The sequence below is a fragment of the Prinia subflava genome, chromosome 2, assembly GCF_021018805.1.
Source record: "Prinia subflava isolate CZ2003 ecotype Zambia chromosome 2, Cam_Psub_1.2, whole genome shotgun sequence".
Classification (NCBI taxonomy): Eukaryota; Metazoa; Chordata; class Aves; order Passeriformes; family Cisticolidae; genus Prinia; species Prinia subflava.
Genome location: NC_086248.1, coordinates 15068496 through 15086707, shown reverse-complemented (window position 1 = coordinate 15086707; position 18212 = coordinate 15068496). Strand labels below are relative to the sequence as shown.

At 44.6% G+C, this 18212-nt stretch overlaps 2 protein-coding genes across 3 annotated transcripts in view; both read left to right on the top strand.

The window, feature by feature from the left end:
- Positions 1-1998, top strand: part of TAF1B (TATA-box binding protein associated factor, RNA polymerase I subunit B) — a 45642-nt gene extending 43644 nt beyond the window's left edge. The window contains exon 15 of the mRNA XM_063425036.1: positions 1342-1998. Coding sequence (XP_063281106.1) covers positions 1342-1534 — 193 coding nt within the window. The 3' untranslated portion in view covers positions 1535-1998. The remainder of the gene's footprint in view (positions 1-1341) is intronic.
- Positions 1999-9345: 7347 nt separating this feature from the next.
- Positions 9346-18212, top strand: part of GRHL1 (grainyhead like transcription factor 1) — a 41221-nt gene continuing 32354 nt past the window's right edge. The window contains exons 1-4 of one of the 2 annotated variants that reach the window (XM_063425030.1): positions 9346-9481; positions 12995-13181; positions 16196-16266; positions 17762-18152. In XM_063425030.1, the coding sequence (XP_063281100.1) occupies positions 9462-9481; positions 12995-13181; positions 16196-16266; positions 17762-18152 (669 nt within the window). In that variant the 5' untranslated portion in view covers positions 9346-9461. Of the gene's footprint in view, positions 9482-9829; positions 9989-12994; positions 13182-16195; positions 16267-17761; positions 18153-18212 lie in introns of those variants that run through there. The other variant, XM_063425023.1, reaches the window with a different exon arrangement.

Below are 18212 nucleotides of genomic sequence, written 5' to 3'. Positions count from 1 at the left end.
AGAGGATGGGATGTATGGCATGAGAGACTTAGCTCATGATTAGCTTTAGCTGAGATTAGCTTTAGACTTAGCTTAGATTTCCAGTGTGCCAGACTTTGGGAGGCTTTGAACAGACTGTGCTTCCTGATGTGCAGCTTGCCTGGCATTCAGGACGGGTCTGGCTGTTCCTCCAGTTTGAGGTAAAATGTAAATGTTTGCTGGGCCAGAGGGAGTGAGCAAATGACTTTACAGTCTAGTAATTAGCACACTTACCCATAAATGGGGACACACAGATCCCAGTTGTTGTTCTGGAGAATATTTAAGATAGCTGCTCTGAATCAGACCCAGGGAACATTTTAACTGCTTCTTCACATCCCAAGGCAATACCTAGTAAGTGAGAAGATGTATAGGATTTATAGGTGAATACTGCACCTGAAGCCCCATATCAGTGCACAGTGTTCTTATTTAAAAATTGGAACTTTGTAGTGTTTTAAACTAAATTTGAGGCTTATCCAGTTTGGTGTTTCTCCAACTTAAGTTGCTGAACTTAATGTTTACACAGCTATCTCTGCAGCTTGTCCTCTGTGTCATCTTTTGTTCAGTCTTACACCTGTTACCAGCAAGTCTAGTCTGTTATTTTCATTATATACTTCGTCAATAAAATCACCTCATCATTTTCATTAACATTTTCACCACAAAAGCTACAAAGTAATGAAACAGAAGGCTGCTCCAGCACTAATTACTTTTTGTTGACCTCATCAGTGTTTGCTCCAATGTTTCTGTGTTACTCCATTGTCTTAACTTAGCTTTTCTCTCTTGTTTCTAGACATGTAATTTGTATTTAGCACACAAAGGCAATGGTCAATAAATGAATGGGTTATTATCCCATGACGTAGTGTCAGGAAGATGAGAGGGGAGCCCTATGGAGAGAGAAGAACAGAATAAAGAGTCTGAGGTGTCTGAATTGGATAGTCTTAGAAATTTAAAAAATATTTTAATACTTTGCTACATTTGATAAAAGCTGGAAGAACAAACTGTGATTCCATTTAGTCCTGAAATGCAAAGAATGTATTCTTTGCCTGGCTGAGTAAGATCCTGATTCATAGTGCAAGAAGCTATAGTGGCTTTTTCTTCTTAGTGTGTTTGCACCAGCTCTGAACATACCTTGGTTCAGTCCTATACTTCAGGGGTTTGCAGGAGTGGATCACTTCACAGGAATCAGTCTTGTAAACTAGAATAATGATTTGTGCTGTTGGTAAAACGTAGTGTTTGTCTCTAATTACAGTTTTGTGTATAAATGCTAGCTAAATACTAAATGCACTTGTGATTTAGGGCTTTTGTTCTCTCCCCATTTCTTTTCAGATTGTGTGGTCATCTGGGTCACTACAGAGAAGTGGAGTTTCCCCAGAGTTATCACTTTGTACTAGGGTTGTTCTCCTTTATTCTGCGGGTTCAGCCCTCTTACATCCATGATGAGGTGTGTATGATAGAACACAAACTTTTTAATAAAAAACTCTGTAAAAAACTAAAATACAACACAGTCCTAAGGAAGTGAAAAAAGCCTAAAACTGCCAGTATTAAACCCATGTGAATTAGTTGGTTGGATCCCAAACCATGGTATTACATCTAAACTTACACTGATTGTTTTGTCTCATGGACATTTTTTGTTAAGATAGTGGTGCTGAGATCTACCACTATACTTCAGTTTTAGTGTAATTTTATCTATAAGTCACTGGTACTGAGAAAGGAAACTGCCAAGGAAACTGTTAATTACCATTTACTTCATTAATTTGCATCAGAGCCAACAGGAAGCTGTGAAGTTGCCATTTTGGGGGGCATAATTGTACATATTTTGAGTGTACTGGACATGACATTAGCATCTAATTACATTGTGAGATTTTGCAATTAAAATATCTATTTTTTTACCTACCATTGTATGACAGTAAGTGTATTTCTAGAAAATAATGTTTACTTTGTTTTTAAATACTGTGTTAACAAATAAAAGAAGCAGTTGGTTAATGTTGTCATTGCAGTGAGTTTTTTATTATTTCTAAACAGCATTCCAGTTGTTCTGGAACAACTCTGGCACTGTTTTCTACATTTCTCTGCATACTGTGTATTTCCCAGTCTCTTGTTATGCCTGTGCCTCTCATTTAGGTTAACACCTTTCAGGTCCATGTTCCACTTCAGGCTCCACGGATTTTGCAGATACTTTTGTACCTGCTATAAAATCTGATCCTGTTTCTTGTGCAGCGGTAACTGCCAGGTCCTCTTATCATTCTTCTTTTGCAAGGCTACTGTTAAAGCCTTGAATTTCTTCTGACCACTTTATAACCCAGCATCTTCAGTAGCTTGTGCCCTGGCCATTCCACCAGTTTCTCATGCTCAATATTATTTATGCACCATGTTTTCATACTGTCCCAGACAGCATGTAAATGAAGTTGGGTGCTGCCACTACATGAAAGACACCATAACAATATACATACATATTTTGAACCTAGATGCTGTGTAGATAGCCAGACGAATAATGCTGCTTTCAGCTGAATGAAATTAAATTCATCATTTCCAACCATCAGTACAGAGTATAGAACTTACCAAATCTGTTTGATCAAAACCAAAACCAACAGCTGTTTCTAAGCATTATTATAACTAAGAAAAAATGGTGCCTGCAGACTTGACAAAGAGTAATGACTTCCTCCCTGAGCAAGGGGTTCAGTGAGATGTAATCTGGGAGGGTAATCAGTTCAGGAAGTAGATTGCCAAGGGTTTAAACCATGAAGTTGTTTAAAAATTGGGAACAGGTGAATGATAGGAGAGGCGATGTGCCCTACCTGTCTGGAGCAAGTGATAAAGTGGTATTTCACATACAAGTAGGGCAGACAGGACTATTAAAAGTGAGTTTTAGTTACATAGAAATACTGGCAAACAAAGAGGCTTCATTGGCTCGGTAGAGGCAGGAGCTAATGTGATGTCCTGGTTTGGGGTGACACAAAAGACACAGTTTGGGTGAAAATTTTTACTTTTTCAGGTATTTTAATTAGTTGTTGTAGCACAGGGATTTAAAGCAATGGTCCTTCTTATAAAGTGACTAATATGCAGATGAGAAGGCATTGTTTTAGCCATACAGAACTAAACTGTGCTTGATGTGGGAAGAGGAAAGAGACTGAATTATTAGTTGGTGTATGTGTTAAGAGATTTCGTAAGTGGGCACAGTGGAGTATGTCTAAATCTATTGCCACGCTGTGCTAGATACCTCAGACTTCTGGCGAGGTGTGTCTGAACTGATGTTTACATTCATGGACTTGGAACATACCAGTTGAAATCTCTTGTGTCTGATGTTTGTGTTTAAAAATTAGCCATTACCTATTGTGTTTGGCCTCACCTGAGTGAATTACTAATATTTGTAAGTATTTGGTAAAATTATGCTTTGGACTTTTCTAGATGAGTATTTGTATCAGTTAAAAATCCACAGAAATGAAATACACACTGTCACTCTTTTCAGCAGTGCTGGTTCAAATGACTGTAAGCGTCTCATTCTTTTTACTGGAATATCTGTTAAAGTTTTGAATTAACTATCTAAAAGACACCTTGGACTACATAAAGGATTACTTTAAATCAGAACTCTTTATTTGAAGGACTTACACACTTAATTATAGGTATAGCTTTCTTCTAAAACTACTGTAGTAGTAAAATCTGAGCTTCACAAATTAAAAATACAGTGTTCATTGTTACATTGTTACAAACGTAAGAAAGTTCCCTTAGATGTTAGACTAAATTAAGGCTGTACTTTAATAAACCGGCAGAAAGCTTGCAGTTAATCATCAAGAGCCGTGTGCCTTCTGGACACATAGGCTAAGAGTCAGGTTTAAAATAAAGGGTGTGCCCCAAAAATGCTTTTTGTTAGTTCTCCCCAGTTTAATCCATCAGCGCTCGTGTTGGAGCAGTGGTGTTTAGGAGGCTGGCGAGCCCCAGCAGTGCCGTATCTTGGTGAGGTGGAGCTGAGCTCTGCGGGCCGCCTGCTCCGAGTGCAGGCGCTGCGAGCCGCAGGCGGGGCGCGCCGGGCGAGCTGCGGGCAGCGCCCCGGGGCAGGGTGTCTGCGAGCCCGGCGCTCCCATCGCCTCCCAGCGCCTCGGAAATTACAGCTCCTTTCTGTAGCTATTGCTGAAAGCGCCCAGGTAAAGCTCAGCTACTTTTTTGTACTTAATCCCGTGTAAATTTTCAGTAAAAGAGGCTCCCCTTGTTTAGTTTCTTACTCTAAAATTTGAATGACAGTTCTTAAGTATGTAGATAAAGGCAAGAGGGGGTTTTTAGAATAAACTTTTTAAACAGTATATACTCAGAAGACTTAATTATTAACTTAGGCAATAGCAAATCAGTTATTCTAAGACCTTTATGTGTCTTCTAAAGTGAATTTTCACTTTTTCCTATTTTATGTGTTAGAAAAAAAGTGTGTTTAAATAGGCAAAAGTAACCTTACTTTATGAATTCTCCTAAATGCAACCTTTCTGTTGTTTTGGTGGAGAAATATGACAGATATCTCATTTTCTTTTGAAAGGCACAGCCTTCAGCAGAATTGGTATATTACCCTTACGAGTTTTTCACTACCTCAGTGTGTCTGTGTTCTCAGTATCAACTTAGTCTCAGTCAAATACATTTTTCTTTTTAAAGTTTTTACTGTTGACCAGACATGAAGGAGAAGTGTTTGAGTTACACAGAGTAAAGGCCCTGAATCTGATTTAACCAGAGAATAAGAGTCAGCAAAACTCAATGCCTGTAAGCAATGCTAGTCTTAATTTACTTGCCATAGTGTATTGCATGGGCTTAACTGCAATTACATCTTTTCTAACCCATTTTTAGCACAACCCCTGAAACAATGATGTGTAAAAGATTTAAGAAAGCTTCATGCAATATTGCAGGCAAGGCAGTGAGTACCTTGCTTTCTCATAGTGTCTTGGAAATCTCAAAAGTCCCTCAAATGACTTTTCTCCTGTTTTGGACAAATAAGACTTCTGCTTGTTCTGACCAAAAATTCAGGATATTTTAATAGGTTGCCAAGAGGATGCTCTTGCAGGGCTGGGAGCAAAAGAGCCAGGACCCGGAGGGCTTTTGGGAGAGGTAAATTCTGGATATGTTAAATCGCAAATAAGGTGTCTGCCCCCTCAATCGTCTGTCCTTTCCCCATGTCAGGTTGGGTAAGTTTTATTCTTCACAGGCAGAGAAAAGTCGGGATAACTCTGTGGAACGAGTCTTCTATTTTGATCCAAAATGGAATGGGCTTCCCAGCACATATGGTTGTACATATTTCCTGGCTGAGCATGTTAGGGTGTGGGTTGGGTACAGCCGTGTCTCTCACTACATTTGTCCTTGTGCTAAATGCACGATGCTTGCTTTCCAGCATCTCCTCCACAGTTACTGGTCTTATTGCTCCTCATGTGTGAAGCTCTTTGTTCCTGGCCAGGTTAGATGAGAGGGAGCATAAAGAGGATGCCAAGATGTGGAAACAGGCACATGTGAAAGATCTCTCACTGCTGCTTTTGCTAGGATGCTGCTGAAATTGTGAGCAAGAGTGAGTAAGGATTACCAGAACAGGAGATGGAAGCTGATGTCCTCACGCAAGGTTACTGCTGCCCTTGTACAACTGCTAATGGCAGCATTTCCAGAGCCAGAACACGCCTCCCCGCCCTCGGCATCTCCATTCTGCCTCCAGCACTACATCAGGTGGTTTTAGAAGAAAATACAAGCACTTTCCTCTGGTAATCTCGTACGGCTGCTCTCTATTGTAGAAGTCCTCTGTGTCAGCTCATAGACCGCCCTGTTGTCCCAGCAGTGGCTTTGCTCACCAGCTGCAGACCCTGCCATCGCCTCATGACAAGGCCACCAAGCTGTGTTGTGATCCTGGGGTGCTTCTGTCGTGCTGTGTTGATACAAAATTGTGGCAAACGCTTGTTTCCTGATCTGAGACCTGGGGCACTCATAACTCCTAACAGGGCAGCTGTGTGGCTTCCTCCTGTGGAGCAGGGTGGGTTGGGCAGGCAGCAAAGGACCTGCACACGCTGCTCTGAGTGCCAGTGTGGGCCCGTGTGGCTGGACCTGTGGACACAGCAGTCAGTCCCAGAGGAAGCACAATACCAATCAAAGATGCTAAGTGCTCAGTGAAACCAGATGACATGCTAAAGATTTTATCGTCAATAAAATTTTAGTTTTCAGGCTGACTTTTTTTTAATATAGAGGCTGCTGCAAAATTGGTGAATTTATATTATAGTAAATTCAGTGTCCTCAGTCAGGCTGATGGAACTGCATCTCTTGACCCTGAGTAGTCTGTATCCTTTTAAAAGTATTTACATTATCTTTAGGGATAAGTACAGAATCAAAAAGGGGAATCTTTAAGGAATGTTTGCAAGATTGCATATGGAGATATGACTGAAGCGGAAAGCAAACTCTGATATTTCACACATTGTGCTTTTGTTTATTACTATACCTTTTCCCCCTCACCTTTTTCCATCTCTTTCTTACAAGGCATTTCCAGCTTCCTTTTCCACTGTCACTTGTCTGTTTCTTTCCACTGTGCCTTCTTTTGTCTCAGTTTCCACTGAGTTTGTGAAAACTCTGTCTGGGCTTTTCTTTCTTTTTCTTTTTAAGTTCTTAATTGTCTTCAGGCTTATTCTGCAAGGGTCAGTGATCAGCTCTGGGCTCACTTTTCCAGGTCTGTCCTTAGTGACCAGAGGCCTGTTGGCAGAGAAAGAAAGCTGGCCTGGTGTGCTGTGTAATAGAAAGCAAAGGATCTTCCCTGCTCTTTACAGCCAGCTCTGCAGCCCAGCTGTTGTATTGTTAGGGTTTCAGATTAAGCAAAAAGTATCTTGTTTTGACTCCCTGCCGTGTTTTGTGAAATCAAAAGTACTGCCACAAACCTGATGCAACTTGTTTGTTTATTACACAGGTGTGAATGACCAGAGTATGTAAAAGATAATTATCAGGTATGAGATTTTAAACCCATATTTGTTAGGTAAGTCATAACAGTAGCTAATTCTTGTCCAGAATAAATCCCAGTTTCTCTACACAGCAATGAACAAAAGACAGACTGCAAAGAGGGGCAAGCATGACGGGACAGGGCTCAGCCTGCTTGGGGCCAATGATGTAGGAGTGTGTTGGGGTTCCTTGCACGTTTTGAGTGGAATTCATTTAAAAGGAAACAAATGTGTGAAGAGGGGAAGGAGAATGCTGAAGGAAGGACTGAGGCAGAGGGAAAGGTTAAGGGAAGGGCAATAGAGGTATAGGAGAGCAGTGACTTCGAGGTGAAAGGGCTGAGAAAAGGAAGAAGTTGGAGGGAAGGCCAGTCAGCACAGGGCAAGGGAAGTCCTGCCAGAGCACTGCCCCACCAGGCTGGCATGGCTTTATGCCCCAGCCAAAGCTCTGCTAAATCCCTTTGTGCTTCTTGCCTGGTTTTACTTGGTGGTGATGCAACCCAGTTAGTGACATCACATAAATCCACCTACAAGTGGTGTTGCAGAGTCTAGATTGTGACCGGCAGATTAGTCAGCGGTGTCACAATCCGGTGTTTATATCATTGTCTCCTGAATGTGGAAGTGATTGCTCTGGTGATAACCAAGTTTTCAGCGGTGGATCAGGCTGTTAAGAAAAGGCATCCCTTTTGCAGAGGCAAACAGCTTTGAGTTATTTGGAATAAAATCATGGTAAACTCAAGCAGAAGTATCAAGTGTGGCACATCACAAAGATTTTAGCAGTTGGGGTGCAATATAAACATATGACTGAACTCCAGCACATCCTGCATCTGGGTCATCCATGGTTACAGGGCAGTATTATGTTTTATTGTTAATGAAAAATGTGCACCTGTGCCAAACAGCAGCCATTGTGTCTGCACATCCCAGAATTCTCTGAACAGAAGCAGGGAGCATGAGGAGTGAATAACACCCAAGAACATCAGCAGTCCTTCCCCGTACTTGCGATTTTGAGGTGATTTTGTAATTTGTATTGGAAACAAAGCAAGTTATGCTTGTTTAGAAAAATGTAACTTTCCAACCTCTTAATCAGATGACAGTATTTTTTTCATATGTGAGATCAGATAAGAAACTTCTTCTATGTAATCTTGAATTAGATTTTAAAGATGGATTCAAAATATAGAATACTTTTTACTGCATACCGTAAGGAACAATTTACATCAGTTCATTTCACTTTGTAGAGCAAGATCCTACTTCAGTAATGGTATTTATCTTCTGCCATCCTAATGGCAATGTTTGTAGATCCAAACAAAGCATTTTGTTTTTAGAACACCAGCTGTAATCCAGTCAGAGGATATTAAGCAACTTCCAGGATTAGACCCTTAGTTAAAGTTTGTCTTCAGTTTCATATTTCCTTCAGTTGGCTGGTTGAATTGTTCTTCTATAATTTTGCATTGGAGTATATCCTGTACAAATAGGGAAGAGATTTTGACCTAGAAGGATAGACCTCTTATTAGTGAGCATACTTTTAAATTACAGTAGCTATCTGATGCATCTTGACATATGATAGATAGCACTGTTGCTATATGGGTTTGATTCAACTTGTTACTTAGACAAGCAACCTCCCACCCTTATTTCCCAAGGAGAAACTCAAGATCTTTCTGATTTAACTTCATGCATGCCACTTTGGATAAATCTGATGTTTGTGATGCTGCTGGTGTTACATGGGAGCATGATGCAGTTTCAGCACTACCACATTGTAAGTGTCCCTTAGTCCCCAAACCCGGGTTCATCTGAGAGGCGACAAATAACCATGGATCTGCTGCCCTTTAGCAGCTGGTGCAGTGCTTGTGCAAATTCACAGAATCCATTAGGTTGGAAAAGATATCTGAGAGCATCGAGTCCAACCTATGACCAAACACTGTCAGCTAACCAGAGCACTGAGTGCCACATCCTGGCTTTTCTTCCAAACAGCCAGGACAAGGAGGCCACCGCCTCCCGGGCACCCCATTTCGATGTCTAATCGCTCTTTCTGCAAATAAGTTCCTCCTAATGTCAAACCTAAACCTTCCGTGATGCAGCTTAACGCTATAATAAAGATAACTCGTATGATTGGGGCGAGTTTAGATTTTCCTAAAGTTGCATGTAGAACATGAAGAATAAATCAAGTTATATGGCCGGGGAGAGAGAGAGAGAGAGAGAGAAGGGGATCCCATTTCCAGCGCTATTGGATACGGGGCTGTCCCCTCGCTCGCTCGGGGCTCTCTGCCGCCGCCGCCCCGGCCCGCGGAGCCCTCACAGCGCCGGCCCCGCCCCCGAGCCCTCCCGACCAATGGCGGCGCGCCGGCCCCGCCCCTCGGGCCGCGGCAGCCAATGGGAGGCGCGGCGTGGTGCGCGTCCACCTGCGGCTGCGGGAGCACCTGAGCGGGCGAGAGGAGCCGACAAAACCCGTCGGAGCGGCGGGTGCGCGGCGCTGCTCCTCCCGACCCGCCCGGCCAGTCCTGCCGCCCGCTGCCTCCGCCAGACATGACACAGGACTACGACAAGTGAGTGAGCCGGGCGGGGGAAGAACTACCGCGTCCGGTCCGACCGGTGCTGCCGCCCCGCCGGGGGGCTGCGGCGAGAGGGGCTCGCCGCCCGGGGGCCGGGCCGGAGAAGTCACTCGCGGGGTCCGCCCCCCTCGCTGCTCTCCCTCGGAGGAGTGCCCGGAGGCTGCGGCGGGGCGGTGCGGGATGGCGGGGGGAGCGGGGGCTGAGCCCCGGCTGGGGGGCCCGGCGGCGCAGAGGGGCGACCCCGGCGGCCACCCCGCCCCGCGGGGCGAGCGCCGGGGCTGGGCCGGCTTTGAAACCCGACACCCGCAGCGAGGCGTGGGGCCGCCCCCCGCCCCGGCGGCCGCGCCTTAAATGCGGGCGGCGGCGGCGGCGGCCCCGCCGTCTGGAGGAGCTGCCGGGCCGAGGGAGCCGGGCCGAGCCCCCGCGCCGCTGCCCGGCGGCCGCAGCGGCCTCCATGGACTTCTACGAGGCGCATCCCTCCGGCAAGGTGGACTTCGGCAGGTAAGGGCGGCTGCCGGCGAGCTCGGCTGCGGCCACCCCGGAGTAGCCGAAACCGGGTCCTGAAAGAGTTAAACGGAGCTCGAGGTGTGTGTGTTCTGTGACTTCGTGGTATTGAAGTCGAGGCATCGCCTTCAAGCGGATCTCAGGCTGTGTTTAAGGACTCCGGTCTGTTGCTGCACTTGTCACCGTGTCCATCTGCTGCCAGTGGCCGTGGACACCTAAGTGCCAGAAAATGGGGTAACTCTAAAGTGATTTGATTTCAGGAACCGACTTTAAAATTTCTTTACTTCGAATGATCGTTGACTCATCCACTCCTTTCTTAGGGAATGTGTAGGATTTTAAACCCAACTTTTTGTTTCAACATGCTACTTTCTAGGAAGAAGACTCCAATGCAGAGCAGCTCACTAACTCGTGCGTGTGATTAGGATTTTTTATAGGCATTTTTATTTCCAGTGACTCTTAGTAGATGCGGCTGTAATTGTCTGGGTGCACGCACTTTGCTTTTCTGGCACGCAGGTGCCAGTGACCGAAATGCTCGGTGCTGCCTCAGCATTGGAGGTGTGCTCTGTGCAGGCACAGCAGGGCTCAGAGCTCTGAACATCACCGGCTGAACTGCAGGGTGAGACACGGGACAGCTGGTCCTGGATCAGGGAGGGAAGGAGGAATCGTTTCTGTGCTCTGAACACAGAACATCACAGGCTGGGGAAGCCTCACAGGCAAAGAAAGTCTCTGCTTTTTGTAGTATTCCTCTGCCTCCACTGTGGTCACATGGAAAGTAAAATCAGGAAATTATTAGAACTGCTGTATGAAGCCTAATTTTCTGCCTCTGCTGGACTTCTGCTACTCTGTGAGCAGATCAGCATGCCAGTTATCTTATAAAACTTAGGGAAAAAAAGATGTGTTTGCTTTCTCTTATTAATATGTTCTCATTTTCTTGAAAGAAGCTGTGGTTCTCCTAAAGGAGCGAGTTCCTGCCAAACACTGTGCTTTTCTTGGTAATCCTGTAGATAACTGTTTCTGTGCTTTTTTTAGGTGGGTGAGTGGGTTACCTGTAGGGCAATGTGCATTCAGTTTGGGTGTTTCAATGACAAAGAAAGCACACAAAAATACATAGATCTTGCATTTGCTAGGCTTCCAGTTAGTTGATGCTTTTGTTCTCAGTATTTTTGGTTCTGTGATGATTTTCCCTTCCCATGTGAGTACTGTGTTGCTAGAGGGAATCAGCTTAGTGGTCTTGTGAGTTCAGCAAGGCTGACTTAGCCCTTCAGCTTGGTGGGGATGGATCAAGGGAACGGCACCTTGGTTACTTCTGCTGCCTTTTTGTCTGTGAGTGAGCTTAACTGGAGAATTCTCCCATTCGCTATGGATATTTGATGTTTCTTTTGTCATATTGTATAACAACAGGAGCTTGTAATGTGTCCTTAAAGAAAATTCTGTTTTGTCCTCTGTGGGTCGCCTCACTTTTGATAGAAAGTAGCTGTCCTCAATACCAGAGCTGTCTGCATTTGAGTGTCTGTGTCAGTGTGTACAGAAATACGTATGAAGACCTAAAGAAAGGGCTTGTCTCTTTTGCAAGAACTTGTCTCTTTTGTCATTTTTGTTTGCTCTTCTTCCAACTACATAATACTGATTTATAGCCATCAAGTGCCCTTTTGAGTCCTGGAAACTCCCACTTGCTTTCAGTGCCTTCAGCTGAGCCAGGCTGGAGATGGCAGCTTGGTGGGGTGACTTGTGTAACTGATAAAGCATCGAATGCGTAATTTACTTTGCAATCTTTTTGGTGGAAGGTGGTGATAAATGTAGGATACTGCTAAGCTGCTTATAGTGATTAGAGTATTTCACAACTTTCTATTTCACAACTTTTTGTATTTGTGGTATATTTCAGGCTCTGAATGTATATGGGTAAATAGATGAAAAGAAGGATTCCCAGCTAGGAAAATGATGTGAAGGTGGTGGGGGGAATTTTGTGGGGTTAAATTACTTTTCTATTTTAACTATGGCCAATTCACTAAAAATGTCAAGCTTTGAATTACTAAGGAAAATAAAAAAGCCTCCCCTTCTCCCTCGGCCCATCCACAGTAAACTAATGTTAAACTTGCACTGGAGAGAAAACGGAACTGTTTCAAAAGTCAGATTTAAACGTTAGCTTGAGCTGACTTAAAAGTGAAACAATAGAACCAAAAAAATATTAAATTGTCTAGGCTGGCAGTGCAACATTTTCTACACATCTTGCTTTTGTCTGTGAACAGAATGTCCAGGTAATTTTGGAGTTTATTGATTCCCAGCAATCTCCAAATGCTCCAAGTAAATATATATTTTTTATATGTACTATAGCACAAAGGGAATAACTCAGATTTTTCCTTTTTCTTCACTCATTTGAATGTGTTTCAAACTAGTGTGCTGGATTACTTCACCAGTAACCAGGCAGTAAGTTGTTTGGGTTTTTTTCCCTTGTCAGAAAAGAACACTGCTAAATTGATTTGAACTCCCCTTTACCAATTTCCCTATGCCATCTGTAACTTATGAGTAGCTTCTAGATGGTGTTTTTAGATATATTCTGCGAGTGAAGAATATATAAATGCTGGAGAAAAGAGGTGTTTCGTTAATGTGCATTTTCTAGTTTCACACGAGTGGATCAGGTTGTTACTTGGCAGTATTACATAGGATGTGCTGGAGGCTTCCTAGGTGGTTGGCTAGAGAGTGTCTAACTCTTTCCAGGTTGGATTCAGAGCATGAGCAGGTCAGTTGTGCTCTTACATGGCTTTGTCTTTTTGTAGAGGCTAGTGTAATCCATCTGAGTTTGGCGAAATTAATCCTGATTTACTCTGAGCATGAGTGAGATCAGAATTAAGTTTCTGGGCTTTTTGTGTTGACTAATCCTTGCAGTACACTGAATCAGAATATGAAGCCCATGAAACTGGGGCAGCTAATTTTGAAGAACTTAAGGAATGTTTCTCATGTGTTCTAACAGATGACTTTTTTATTTCTTCTTTTTTATGATTCAAGTAAAAGACCCGTGTTGGTTCTTCAGAATGACTCACTCTACTCTCAGAGACGTCCTTACACCAATGAAGATGAGGCCTGGAAAACTTTTCTTGAAAATCCCCTCACAGCAGCTACCAAAGCTATGATGAGCATCAATGGGGATGAAGACAGTGCAGCTGCCCTCGGACTGCTCTATGATTACTACAAGGTAGATTGGCGTGGGTTAGCTCTGGGAGCCAGCAGAGCTTGTGTTCCACCTGTGGAAAAGGTGTCATTTGCTAGAGGACTTTACAGAAGCTGTGAACAGATTACAAGGACCTTAAACAGTGTGGGTTTTAAACTGAAAAAACCCTATGTCTCTTGTTCTGAAAATTTGTTTTATTTTTAGCTCTGTGAAGTAAGATCCCCAGATCTGGATGTAAAAGTTAAAAAGTACTTTGATACTTTTCAACTTGGGTAGCACTTTTTCTGTTGACCCCAGGTTCTGCAAGAGGCAATGTGTTTATATATAGAAGTAGTCATAAAGAATGATACTTTAGGATTATATCCCTGTCATAATATAAATATACATGGAGAAAGAAATTCTGTTTGCTCACATGATCCACTATTCTGGTGGACCTTTGGCTTTTGCTGGGACTTTATTGTGTTACTTTAGGTTCAGGTGAGACCAAGATAGAATTGCAGGGTTTGGTGGTATGTGAGCCAGAAGTGTCCATGTGAAAGAGTTGCTGTCTGCATCCCTCTAACCCTCAGTGAGTTTGACTGCTGTAATCTGTTAATCCTTTGGTCGCAGTGATTGTCTTCCCCAGTGTTTGTGGTCTTCTCAGAGACATGTGCCTTCCTAGATGCTCACAGCTGAACTGAACAGTCAGAGAATGTTCTGGTCTGCATGGGGTGCATTTTGCTGAGCTTTGTTTCCTGAATACCAAAAGTATAAGCTGGATAGTTATCTGTAGCCAGGTCAGTGGGGACCAGCAGGCATTTCCAGGCAGGGAGAGGTCCTGATTGTGTTGAGACGCCTGTTGTGGTGGCGTGGCTCACCAGGTGGAGGTGCCTGTTTTTTCTTTGCTGAGCATGCAGGAAGGCCAGGAGGCTGACTTGGCTCTCCTGCCTGGCACTTTGGCTCGTGTCTTTTAACAGTAGTGAGTGCAATTGCCAGCCTCAGGTATGTTCTTCAAGCAATAGGAGAGATTGCCTGGTGCAGACAAAATTCTTGCCTGCCATTTTGAGAGTCGAACATGTCCTACATATTGAAATATTCTTGTAATGCTTAATATGGAGATCAACACTCCATACACACACACATGACAAAATGCCACAGACTCACTGATGTGGATGTTATTCAGCTAGCTTTGTGAGAAAACTGCCTTTCTGCTTTGTGCTTATGCTTGCTATGCTTCTGGAAAAAAAAAAAGAAACAACAACATGCTTTCACCAGAACAATTTTAATCCACAAGATCAATTTTGATTTCTAAATCTGTAGATTACAAAAAAAAGTTGATGTTGATCCTTCGTGCTCGACAAAGCAGAAGGGATTTGCTGTACATTAATGCCTAATTCAGGGTTTCCTCTTATGTTTGGGTATCTGTGGGTATACAGAAAAAATTGGTGGAAGAACAGGTATGCTACACACTTGGGTAAAGCAGAATGGCTGGAGGTTGAAAGATTTATTAGGGCTGTTGTGGAGTAATGTTATAGAGGGATGACGTTCAGGCATTTCTAATACCCGCCATCTGCATATTAAAGGCAGCTGATGAAATCACTTTCCTATAAAAAAACCCAAAACAGTAAAACCAAGAAACTTTTGTTTCCTTCCATTTGACTGCTGGGCTTGCTCAAGTGGTTAATAAGGCCTTATAGGAAACAAATTTTTGTTAAAAATTCTTTGGGGAGTGTTAGCCAAATGCAGCTTGGAAAACCCTTCTTTTTCAGTGACTAATTAGTGTTGGCCTCCCAGCAGTCTCCAGCAAGAGGTTCTCCAAATTTTACTGGTTATTGTGGGAAATCTGACAGTTCTGGTGCTTTTGGGGATTCCAGGTTATATGTAAGAACAAGGACGTAGTTTTCAGGTGTGGCTGTGTAGAGAACACTGTGCCAGTGTGCCCACGGCCTTCGTGTTCATGCTGAAGTGCTGGTTCCCCACCCTGGACCCAGACTGCCAAATGGAGGCAGGATCTGAACAGGCTTTGCTGAAGGAGAGTGGTGGGAGTTCCCTCCTCAGTACATTCACCAGAAGATGTTTGCTTTGCTCGCTCAGGAGGCGTGATGAGGGTGACAAAAGTCCTGGGCCTTTCGTGTGGGTTGGCAGGAGAGCTTGTGTGAACTTGCTGTGTGGCTGAGGGGACCTGAGCACCACGGGCTTGTGCCAGCAGCTGCAAGAGCTGTTTGGGTTGCTGGAGCACTGGTTATGTGTTCCATGAGAGGAACTGAGCCAGTGCAGCTCCAGGAGTTCACCTTCTCCTGTGTGCTGTGGCCTTGCAGTGCAGCCAGGAGGATGGCATGTATGGGGCACTGATTGATGTTGTGTTTTCAGGGCAAATGCTGTCCGTGGCATAAAATACAAGGAGCAATACTGAGCTGTCTTAAATCCAGAGTGGTGGTTACAGTTTGTTTATAAAAGATTTAATATAGTTTGGGCCAGTTGTTTTGTGTGGCCATGCACAAATATGAGCCGTAGTGTCTCAATATGCTTATTGGACGTGGTGCTCCCCAAATTTCCTGATCACTGAGGAGAAAGGAGCGCCTCAAGTGATCTTAGAGGGAATGGCCTAGAAAGCACGTGTCCTTGGGGAAGTGACTGTGGAACAGCATCCTTTCACAGGCTTTGAGCTCATCCAGCAAGCTGAACTCTGACAGCCTGCAGAGGAGAGAACCTGCACTGCCAGCAAACCTTGGCAAATCTCCTCTTGGTCCTGCTCACGCCAGTTCTGGTGCTCCAGCCATGGATGGATGGTTTTCTGCACTGGTGTTCTCACCACCAGTGATGCTGGTGCTGGCAAGAGCTCAGGGCTGACACAGGTGACTGAGTTGGCTGTATAAGGATCCCTGAGGCATCTCCTGGGGTTGGCCTGGCATCCCAAAGCCATGTGAACATAGGTTAAGCTGTAATGCAAATAATGAGTGGCATCCAAAGCAAAGCTTTCTAATTTGACCAAATTTTAAGGAGCTAATTTTTTTGTATGGGAGGAAGAATTGAATTATAGTATGTCTTAAATTTCCCAGGTTCCAAGGGAGAGGAGATCTTCAACAGCTAAGCCTGAGGTAGAACATCCTGAACAAGACCATAGCAAAAGGTATTATTTTTCATCATTGCTTCTCTGTTTCCTCCCTTCCCTCCTACCCCATCAAAGCTGCTGAAAGAAGATAACTTGCTGCACTGTGGTGATGTGCTGGAAGAGAGAAATTGTTAGTTTTTACTCTGTGCCTCAGATTTACTGTGTTGCCCCAGGAAAAGGATGAGGATTGAACCATGGTGTGGAGAGTTGAGGCTCAAACTGCTGCTCAGTGCCATCTATCTGCTTTTAGTGTGCTTATATCATGTAGTCAGCCTACCAAAAGCAGATCTCTAACGTCAGGCACAGCTTGGTAGTGCAGGCACCCCCCAGGCTGCAGGCTGATGACACTTTTAGTTTTTCATGCAGTTACTTTAGTTGCTCTCTGCTGATTTTTGTTCTCAGGTACCAGCAGCATTGCTGTTTCATGCATGGGCTAGTTGGGAAGGACTTCAGAGTGCTTGTGATTTGGTTTTGTATTGTTTGGGGACTTCCTTTGTATCCTCTGGAACTTCTGTCTTTCTTCCCCTACCTGCCTTCCCTCTCTTGTGCCTCCCAAGCAGACGATACTGATTAGGTGAAAATAGCAAATGGGAGGTTCTCTCAAGCCAGGCTTCCACTCCTAGCATCCTCTTCCTTTGGACAGACTAGAATGCTTTAAGGACCTGAGGTGAGCTTTTGTGGTCTGGCTGAGCTGATTGAGTGACTTGTTGTCAAGAAGAGCAGGCTGGTTCCCAGCCATGTGTTCCCACTGCTCCTCTTGAACCAGACTGGGTCTCACACTGATCCATCACCAAACAGGGAGAGAAAAGGTGGCCAGTTTTCTCCCAGCCAGGCAAGCTGAACTGGCTCTCCAAGGAGGCAGGGGAATGTCAGAATTGGTGTAAAGGAGAGGGCAGGAGCTCTGCGGGGAGAGAGAAAGGGAGGGCAGGCTGACTTAGTGGCTACTAGCTATGAGGTCAGCTCAGCCACAGATCATAGTGTTGTCCTGGCAGAAATGAGTGTGGTGGGGTGGAGAGCAGCAAGTTATGCAAACCACTCCCAGGAGTCTTGGTGTGGATTTTCTTGGGGGGTTGTGCATGAAACGAGGGGTGTAATTTTCCTATTAGTGCTTCCCGGGTGGTACGCAGTCCTGGGGCAGGGGAGCAGCAACCTTGCTGTCAGCCCTTCTCCCTCTGCCAGAGAGCAGCTTGTGCCTAGAGCCTGCATGTGCCAGTGTGTGGTGGGAAATGCTTGGTTTGGGCCGCTGTTTTCCAAGCAGTGAGGATCTGGGCTGTGAACCCTCACCCTTTGCTCCAGGGTAATTCATCTCCAAGGTGGGATGGTTAACAGTGGGAGTTATGGGGTTTTTTTAATGAGTTTTTCAGCTTTTCGGGTTAGGATTGAGCTGTTCTGCACAAGCAGGAGAGTTTGTGTCAGCTGTCCTTGTCCAAAAGGCTGAAAAGCTTTTCCAGCTCTTGTTTAATGAGAAAATAAGCTGTATAATTTATGCCTGATTTCTTTTTGCCCTTTTAAGGAACAGCATCCCAAACGTGACAGAACAGTCGCTCATTTCTGCTGGAGAAAACAGAGTCCAGGTTCTGAAAAATGTGCCTTTCAATATTGTCCTTCCACATACCCCCCAGATGGGCATGGACAAGCGAGGCCACCTCACAACCCCTGACACCACGGTCACGGTTTCCATTGCCACGATGCCCACCCATTCCATCAAAACAGAGACGCAGCCCCACGGCTTTGCCGTGGGCATCCCACCCAGCGTGTACCACCCAGAGCCGCCTGAGCGCGTGGTGGTCTTTGACAGGAACCTCAATCCCGACCAGTTCAGCTCCAACACCCAGCCCCAGAGCTCTCAGAGGCGAACGCCAGACTCCACCTTCTCAGAGACCTTCAAGGAGGGTGTGCAAGAGGTACCAAGAGAGGCAGTTGCTCTGTGTTTGTGTGTGTGTGTGTCTTGATGTGGATCCAGT